We start from the raw sequence: 10,422 nt of genomic DNA, 5'->3' as shown, positions 1-10,422 counted from the left end.
TTCAAAAATTCATATGGAACCACCAAAGACCCCGAATAGCCAAAGCAATCCTGAGAAAGAAGAATAAAGTAGGGGGGATCTCACTCCCGAACTTCAAGCTTTATTATAAAGCCATAGTTATCAAGACAATTTGGTACTGGCACAAGAACAGAGCCACAGACCAATGGAACAGACTAGACAATCCAGACATTAACCCAGACATATATGGCCAATTAATATTTGATAAAGGAGCCATGGACATACAATGGCGAAATGACAGTCTCTTCAACAGATGGTGCTGGCAAAACTGGAGAGCTACATGTAGGAGAATGAAACTGGAACATTGTCTAACCCCATATACAAAAGTAAACTCAAAATGGATCAAAGACCTGAATGTAAGTCACGAAACCATTAAACTCTTGGAAGAAAACATAGGCACGAACCTCTTAGACATAAACATGAGTGACCTCTTCTTGAACATATCTCCCCGGGCAAGGAAAACAACAGCAAAAATGAACAAGTGGGACTATATTAAGCTGAAAAGCTTCTGTACAGCAAAAGAAACCATCAATAGAACAAAAAGGAACCCTACAGTATGGGAGAATATCTTTGAAAATGACACATCCGATAAAGGTTTGACATCCAGAATATATAAAGAGCTCACACGCCTCAACAAACAAAAAACAAATAACCCAATTAAAAAATGGGCAAAGGAACTGAACAGACGGTTCTCCAAAAAAGAAATACAGATGGCCAACAGACACATGAAAAGATGCTCCACATCGCTAATTATCAGAGAAATGCAAATTAAAACTACAATGAGGTATCACCTCACACCAGTAAGGATGGCTGCCATCCAAAAGACAAACAACAACAAATGATGGCGAGGCTGTGGAGAAAGGGGAACCCTCCTACACTGCTGGTGGGAATGTAAACTTGTTCAACCATTGTGGAAAGCAGTATGGAGGTACATCAAAATGCTCAAAACAGACATACCATTTGACCCAGGAATTGCACTCCTAGGAATTTACCCTAAGAATGCAGCAATCAAGTATGAGAAAGACCAGTGTACCCCTATGTTTATCGCAGCACTATTTACAATAGCCAAGAATTGGCAGCAACCTAAATGTCCATCGATAGATGAATGGATAAAGAAGATGTGGTACATATACACAATGGAATACTACTCAGCCATAAGAAAAGGGCAAATCCAACCATTTGCAGCAACATGGGTGGAGCTGGAGGGTATTATGCTCAGTGATACAAGCCAAGCAGAGAAAGAGAAATAAGAAATACCAAATGATTTCACTCATCTGTGGAATATAAGAACAAAGGAAAAACTGAAGGAACAAAACAGCAACAGCATCACAGAACTCAAGAATGGACTAACAGGTACCAAAGGGAAAGGGACTGGGGAGGATGGGTGGGTAGGGAGGGATAAGGGGGGGCAGAAAAAGAGGGGTATTAAGATTAGCATCCATAGCGGGGTGGGAGAAAGGGGAGGGCTGTATAACACAGAGAAGACAAGTAGTGATTCTACAACAGTTTGCTACGCTGATGGACAGTGACTGTAAAGGAGTATATAGGGGGGACCTGGTATAGGGGAGAGCCTAGTAAACAAAGTATTGGTCATGTAAGTGTAGATTAATGATTAAAAAAAAAAAAAAAAGCAGTTCCTATGTGGTGACCTCTAATGAGTTCTACACTATGATATAAAGGGCATATAAAAGTGTAGGCAAAGGGTCTGTTTGTGTTTATACAGAGGATCAAAGCCTAATTTGGCTACCCCGAAAATGAACTAAGATACGATATGAAAAAGAACTTCCAACATCAGCACTCTCGGGAAGACTCATGACAGAAGATGTTCAGCAAAAAAAAAAAAAAACTCCAACAAAAATCCACGCACTGTCACAGGTGTAGATGCACTCATCCCACCAGTTCCTGGACTTGCCATGGGAATGATGAAGGAGATATCTAAGCTGGCCTGTGCATACAGTAAAACAAAAATTGGACTGGATCTATACTGTTGGAACTCAACCAAGAATTAGGAGAAGTGCAAATTGTAGTACTCCAAAATCTTACAACCACAGACTATTTATCGTTAAAAGAACATATGGAATATGAACAGTCCCCAGGAATGGGTTGTTCTAGTTTATCTGAATTCTCTCAGACTGTTTAAGTTCAGTCGGACAATATCCACCATATCATAGATAAGTTTTCACAAATGCCTAAGGTGCCTAACTGGTTTTCTTGGTTTCACTGGAGATGGCTGGTAATTACAGGTATGCTTTGGTTAGGTAACTATATTCCTATTATGTTAATGTGTGTGCACAATTTAATTAGTAGTTTAAAACCTATCCATGCTGAAGTTACTCTACAAGAAGATATGTCAAAGAAATAATCAATCTTCCCAGGTTTTCTTCTGCCTGCTACTTCTATAGCTTTTCTTCTTCCTACCTAATCACAACCTTTAAATAGAACTCGTGCCACATGTCGAATTTACCGAGTATCATAATTCTTCCAAGTGGTAAAGACACCTCAAGACAAATGCTGGGCATAGAAGCCACAGGGCATAAATATGCAAAGAAGTAAAAAGCTAACCTTTTCAAACAATAAGGCTTCTCTCTCACTTACCAACTTAACATTTCCCTGTATGGCCCCGGAAGATGACTGTTAGCCAGAGACGGATAAGATTCCTCAAGGGAGGAACAACCTAAGACAGGCACAGTCGCAGGGGGCCATGTGGTGAGAAAATGGGGAGCAGCAGAGGTGAGGCTTAGAACCTCCCCCCTCATGTTCTGAGAGAAATCTTCTGCATACATGGATGTTTATTGCCCTCATCTAGCTCGGATTAACACATAGTCTACAGGCACACACCTGATCATCTACATTTGCTCTCTTACAACACTAAACTCTGTTTTCTACCTTTATCTCATATCTACCTACTTCAGCATTTTATTAAAAATAATAATAATAGAGAAATGTGGTATCCACATATAAATCAAGTTTAAAAATCAAATGAATATTCATATTTGAACTGACTGTGTATAGTTCATAATGCATGAACAAAACCGAAAGCTTCTGTGATGACTGCCCTTGCACTGTTCACCATGTAACTTATTCACTATGTAAGAATTTGTGCTCCATGTAAGAATTTTTTCTTTATGCCTCAGAAGATTGGAGACTGATGAAAATTAGGCTTGGGGTGGATTAATGATTGTGCATTGAGTATTGACCCCCCTATACAGAAATTTATTGTGGTTAACAACTATTTGAACAATAAATATGAGAGATGCCCTCACAAAATATATATATACATATATATATATATATATAAACACACTTCCAATTGTAAAATAAATAAGTAACCGGGATGTAATGTATAGCCTAAGGAATATAGTCAAAATATTGTAACAACCTGGTATGGTGATACCTGGTACCTAGAATTATCATGTATATAAATGTTGAATCACTGTGTTGTACACCTGAAACTAATGTAATGCAATACTGTTGTCAACTACCCTTCAATAAAAAAAAAAAAAATTAAAAAATAAATAAATAATAAAAAAAATAAATAAATAAAATAAAAGAACCTTCAAGCTCAAACATTACAAAGCATAAGTAAATTTTTCAAGGTTAATAGATAAACAGTCAGCATATAACAAAATTATTTTGCTATAATTAGCAAAAACAGGTAAAAATGAAACTAACTCTCAATTACAGTAGAAAATGTAAAATACACAGGGAAAATTCTAATAAATGATTTGCATGACTTTATTGCTAGAAACTACAAAAAAATTATTGAGTTAGTAAAAACGTATGCATGTAGCAATATATCATGTCCATTGATTGGAAGATATAAATATTGTGATGAGGTCAGTTCTCCCCAAATTTTCCGATAGATTTTTTGCAATAGCAATCAAAATTCCAATTGTCTTTTTTAAAAACTCAAATAGTTATCAAAATTTATGATGTAGACTTGCAAAGGATCTACAATAACAGGGGTATATCTTAGAAGAAAGATAAAGGACTTCCAGAAATATATATATCAATTCCTTTAATAAAGTAGATTATTTAAAAAACTATGTCATCATGCATTTAAGGAGAGATACCTGAAAAATAAATATTAAGTCCAAAAATAGACTCACACATGTAGCTTTGGTTTAAAACAAAACTCTCTTGCAATGTAGTGAGAAAAGGAGAGCTTGTCCCAAGTAAACCTAGTTAATTGAGGTCTCCTATGTAAAACACGTACCTTAGGCATTGAGCTACATCATGTAATCAATTAATTGAGATGTATTATGAATAAAATGTGAAAGTTAAAACCACAACTTTTCTAGAAGAAAAGTGAAATAATCATTACTTGGGATTAGCCAAGTTTTCTTAAAAAGGGTCACAAAATAACAAACATTAAATGATGTTTAATAGCACTAAATCTAAAAATAAACATTTTCATTTATCAAATATAAGTGAGTTGTTACCACTAGGGGAATCTAAATGGGACAGAGGAACTCTCTGGACTCTGTTTTTGCAACTTTTTGCAATTCTATAGTTTTTTCAAAATAAAAGTTAAAAACATCAAACCTAAGACTGCCTGGGACATCATAGGTTATGAAGTGGTAGAATGGAAATATTAAGTAGACAGGCACTATGAAACATGGTGGTGATGGATATGTTCATTATCTTGAGTATTTTGATGATTTTTCAGATACACACATTTCAAGACTTACCAGATTTTACACACAGTTTATTATTATCAATGATTCTTACATGAAGTTTTTCTACGTAATTTCTGAACATGCCAAGAATTCAAATCAAAACCTGGGGGATAAGTCAACAATAGAAACACACATTTTAAAATATTATCCCATTAACAAGAAAGAATACAACACAAGTGCTGTAACTTTTGCAGATCTGAGAACCTCATCCATTGGCAGCTTGAGGAGGATATTGCTGCAACCAATCTGAAATAGTTAACAAAATTAAATGTATTATATTTTCTTTTTCTAAAAGGTCTGTCTACTGTATGTGCTTGCATGTGGGTATACCTGTAGGTGGATCTGTATGTACATCAACACCGACATACACAGGGGCAGACGTGAAATGTACATCATGGATAATTTTGTTGACAACACTTTACCATTCAAGTCAAGGCTTTTCAGTGAACTCTAGGCTGTAGCACTGTTAGTGATAACTGGAGGTATAAACAAACAAATAGCTATCAACAAAGAATAGATCCATGGAATTCGTTATATCCTGTTCACTGTAAGGAAGAAAGAAGCCTCCCCTGAATACTATGAAATTAATAAATGCTTCAGGGATAATCAGGAAATTGCTTAGCATCTCTTTAGGGAGAGCGTCAGAGGGGGAAAAGAACCCATAAATTGTTCTTCCTCTGCCACGTTACGAAGCACGTGGGGAAACCAAGACAGAGGTTTCATCACAGGTAAGCAGAATACCTCATGTGGTGCTGTGTTATACCAGTGTCCAAACAGTTTTGGTGGCATTTGCAAGATAACACTTTTTATTCTATGCCAAAGCACAGCAAATATAAGGATTTATGATTCACCTCTGTGTTCATTCTATAGTTTATAATTCATGACAGAGTAGGCCTGTTCTCCTTTTTCTTGAGATTATTTGCCCAATATTTTCTGAAAATCTAATACTGTTTGAAATGTCAGTGCCATATTGCTTACGTGAATTCATGTCCCATGAATATGTCATCATATGAATGATGGAAGTCAAAACTGAGAGGCGACAGAGCCTGACTAAACAGTCAGGAGTACAAAACAAAAATCACAGCAGAATTATGAAATAGTAGTCACTCAGTTTCTAGTTTGATGTCCTTGCAAATCCTCAGTCATTTAGTGACAGTAGACTCATCGTATTCCTTTGCTCAAAAATATCTTAATAATTCATTATTTAAATCAATGTATAAATATAAATTATTTCTGAATATTGATGTGCAAAAAGAGGAACTTACCTACATTAAGAAGTGAAAGGCTATTTTTGAAGGTTATGAGAGGTTTAAGTTCTCAGTTTCATGGTGATGGAATAATGTACAACATGTTTCCAGTGGAATCTGACAGAAAGCACATCTAATTTGATGCTTTATATAGACATTTAAAGCTGGTGAGAAGAAGCTTCTATCCTTTATGTCAAGAAGTCAGCACTTACCAATGAAGTGTTATTTCGTTAGCTTTTCATCAAACCAGGATTGGTATTGCTTCTTATTCCATCCCTTTAAGTAGAATTTCCTAACAGCAGCCCAACATTTCAGAAATAAGAAGGCAAATACTTGGGTTCAGAGTAGATATCAGAAACTTACAATCTTATAAACAATGTTTTATATGAGATCAGTGTGGATTTACTATCAGCGTGCTTAAAATGTAATGTTATGATGGATTTTTCTATTTGCTTTCTTGCTATTTCTCATTCATAGACTCCTGACACTGCTATTTTCCCTGTGTTCAGGATCTTCCTTCCTTCCAAGGAAGCACTGATACTATATTTTTAAACCATTAAATCTTTTAGTTTAGCCCACCATCCTCATTCTGTTTTGACATACTTTTAAAAAATTAGATACTTATTACAGATATTTCTACACATTTTTATTTCATTATACTTATACCTGTCTGTGTTATATGCTAGGTAACAATACAGAGGAGTTCTTTTTAGTTTTAAGGTGAAGACAAATTTAAATTAACATCCCAGAATCTAAATATCACTACATCTATCCATCTATCTATCTATCTATCTATCCATCTATCTATCATCTATCCGTCTATCTACCATCTGTACATTTCATCTTGCAGTTGTGTAATTTAGTAACTTTAGAATTTTTTTTCTCCAAATAGAGGATCCAAAGGGAATTTTTATGAAATATCATTACAAAAAAAAACAATTCAGGTGGCCCCACTTCCTCCCAATTTGCTGAATCTCCTCAAACTATTCTAGACTCCTCCAATATATACTTGGCCTGCTCCAAACAACAGAGAATGTGTCACTTATAATGAAAATTCACCTGGGCAGGAGGAAATATTTTAGTTTTTGGCAAATTTTTATTAAATATTTTATGTGAGATAGAAATAAAATTATCTCAAAGAACAACACATTGGTGGTCCAATTTTAGTTGTGGAGTTGGGACATGGTGGGGCAGGGAATGGGGACAATTACTTGGATAACACACCACTTGATCTCTTCATTACTATAACCCTGACCAATAAACTAAGTCACTCAAAAATCATTTATAGGTACTTATGTAAAAATTTATTTCAAACAACATACTCTATCCACTTAAAAAACAACAACAACAACAAAAAATAGCCACTGTGTGAGGGATATTTGCAGGCACCACAAAAACACTGAAACGTTTAATTCTTATTTATCTTTCCCAGCAGCCCTGCAAAAAAAGGAAGGGTTGATTTTGCAGATATGGAAAAAGAGACTAAGATGATGCATTGTTTGCTCATAGTATTCCTTTGTCTATTCCAGAATTGTAGATATAACAGTGACTCCATCTACATATGTATATTTCCTGGGATATTTCCCTGTGAGTGACAAATAATCTCTACTATGATCTGTTAAAGTTTATCACCCAAATGAGTTGCTTCCTTTTGTATTACCTACAGTCATAAGGAACTATGTTTTACAATAAATGGGTTTAAATGTTTCCACAGATTATTGGACTTTCTGTTTTAAACTTTTTATTATGAAATTAATTGATAATACAAAACGTGATTGTAATTTGGTAAATTTAATTATGTATTTGTCATTATATAAAAGAGGGTTTAACATTATCTGTACCTAATATCAAAAGTTCTGTCACTTAAAAACTTGTTTCTTATATCTATCTAATATATGTGTCTATACCTATATCTGTATCATCTGTCTATCCTAATAAGTGTTTGCCACCTTGGCCCTATTGACATCTGAGGCTGGATACTTCCTTGTTGTGGGGGCTGCACTAATATAGTAGGACAATTAGCAGCATCACTGGGTGCTAACAATGATATTCCTAAAGTTCCCTCCCTCCAATAGTGACAACTGAAAAGCCCCAAAACATACCAGTGTTCCTTGGGGGACAAACCTTCCCACTAGAAAACCACTGATCTATCCTGTCCCCAACCCTATCGCTTTCACGTTCTCCCCCAACCCTCTCTATATATATACATGTATGAGTGTGTGTGTTTAACTGTTGTATAGATTTTATTGAAGGAGGTGGGCTTACTCTAATATATACTGAATTGGAAATTTAGAATTACCTTACTTATATTAGCTTTGTACACTAAAACCCCACCAGATGATTCTAAAAGAAAGCTTTTTACTATGCCAATGTCTCTGTCCAGAGTAGGTTTTCCAGCAGACCTGGATGGAAAACCACAATCTAACAGTGCTGAGTGAATTCATCCTCCTGGGGATCACAGACCGCCCTGAGCTGCAGGTCCCCTTATTTGGGCTCTTCCTTATCATCTACGCGATCTCAGTGCTGGGCAACTTGGGCCTGATCATCCTCACCAAGGTGGACCCCAGGCTCCAGACTCCCATGTACTTCTTCCTCAGACACCTGGCTCTCACTGACCTCGGTTATTCAACAGCTGTGGGACCCAAAATGTTAGTAAGTTTTGTTGCGGAACAAAATACAATCTCCTATTACTTTTGTGCCATACAGGGAGCTGTCTACACTGTGTTCATTGTTAGTGAACTTTTCATTCTTTCAGCAATGTCCTACGACCGCTATGTGGCCATCTGTAACCCTCTGCTGTACGCAGTCATCATGTCCAAAAGGGTATGTCAGGGACTGGTGGCAGTCCCCTATGTCTACAGCACATTTGTTTCTCTTCTAGTCACTGTAAAGATTTTTAATTCTTCCTTCTGTGGCTACAACATTGTCAATAATTTCTACTGTGACTGTCTCCCCTTGGTATCTTTGCTGTGCTCAAATGCACATGAGATTGAATTGATCATTGTGATTTTCTCAGTTTGTAATTTGACTTCGTCTCTTCTTATAGTTCTTGCGTCTTACATGCTCATCCTTGTAGCCATTCTCAGGATAAACTCTGCCGAGGGCAGGCACAAGGCTTTTTCCACCTGTGGGTCCCACCTGACAGTGGTCACAGTGTTCTATGGGGCTTTGATATTTATGTATGTGCAACCTGAGTCCAGTCATTCCTTTGACACCGATAAAGTGGCTTCCATATTTTATGCCCTAGTTATCCCCATGTTAAATCCCTTGATCTATAGCTTGAGAAACAAAGATGTAAAATATGCTCTAGATAGGATATGTAAAAAATTATGCAATACTGTTTCTTAAGGTCTTTACAGTATGTGGTTCCCACGATTAGATTATCTACATTAAATGCTGCTATGTGTTGTGTTCTCTCAGAGGGAAAAGCAGGAATAAATGAGTCCAAAATACATTTAGAGGTTGACTTTTAGGTATTTTTATGTCATACTTCTAAGTGCTCTAAATACTTAGTGAACAAGCCATAAATATTTTCATTCCTTGAGAGAAAAAAATGAATTATAAACATTATAATTAGGTAAAATTTAGTACAGTAGAATGGGTTAGGGGACAATAGACTATATCACCAGGCAAGAGTGTGGACTTGTGTGGAGTGTTGAAGAACAGCTCGCCCAGAATTTGAGTCAAAGATGTTGCTTGTGTTGTTCTCAACTATTAGAATAAATTTTCCATGTCTACATATTCATGTGTATATATGTGTGTTTTTCTGTAAGCACATTGTTCATCACCAGGTTCATGTTTCACTGAGGTGTGATAAAACACCCTTGATTTCAAGGTTGCTCAGTGTATTGCATTATTTGAAGTCATCAGTCAGTTGAATTCGCTCAAATGTCCCCATTTCATGTGGGGATCTTTGTGTTCTGCTCTTTTTTCATTAGTGTCATTATTTCCACATATAAACCCTCGAGAGTCTATTAACTCAACATAGTCGGCATTTCAACAACCCAGAAGATCAGTGCAGCACCTAATTTTGTCTACATCAGTCCATTTATCTCTAAGAGTTGAATACCAGTTGAGCTAAGTTTCTTGTGATCTGCTACAGAAGCTACCAGGCTTTTACTTAGATTTTTCCTATCAGTTTGATCTTGCTTCATACCTGCTTTCTTTTCTAATGTTTCATGTCTTCCTTATCTCTATGAGAAACAAGAATTCTTGCTTAAAAGTCATGTTCTAGTTGTGTTTTTATCCTTGCATATGAGGTCTCCTGTATGATAGATTGGTGGTTACCACTTTTTTGTATGGCTGACTTTCCACAGATTTGGTTCAGATGAGTGAGTACTGTTTTGATTAGGATACATGGTTTGACTACATCAATTCAATTTGATGGTGCTACTAAGAAGAAGCAGAAGGAGGTGATCTAATTATTTGGACTATGATATATTTCTGGTGAACACAGCGTGATATGTAGCAATTTACAC

The 10,422-nt window shown here is 36.1% G+C and overlaps 1 protein-coding gene across 1 annotated transcript; it reads left to right on the top strand.

Annotated features, from left to right (window-relative positions):
* Positions 1–8,350: 8,350 nt before the first annotated feature.
* Positions 8,351–9,292, top strand: LOC118908055 (olfactory receptor 8K3-like). The gene has a single exon (XM_036877119.2). The coding sequence runs from the start codon at positions 8,351–8,353 to the stop codon at positions 9,290–9,292; it is 942 nt and encodes a 313-aa protein (XP_036733014.2).
* The last annotated feature ends 1,130 nt before the right edge of the window (positions 9,293–10,422 follow it).

Source organism: Manis pentadactyla, chromosome 9, assembly GCF_030020395.1.
Source record: "Manis pentadactyla isolate mManPen7 chromosome 9, mManPen7.hap1, whole genome shotgun sequence".
NCBI classification, from domain to species: domain Eukaryota; kingdom Metazoa; phylum Chordata; class Mammalia; order Pholidota; family Manidae; genus Manis; species Manis pentadactyla.
The sequence above is the reverse complement of the archived record's forward strand: the minus strand, read 5'-3'. Positions and strand labels throughout refer to the sequence as shown.

Coding starts and splice junctions, on each gene's coding strand:
- LOC118908055 (XM_036877119.2), top strand. CDS start 8,351: ATGGAAAACCACAATCTAACAGTGCTGAGTGAATTCATCCTCCTGGGG.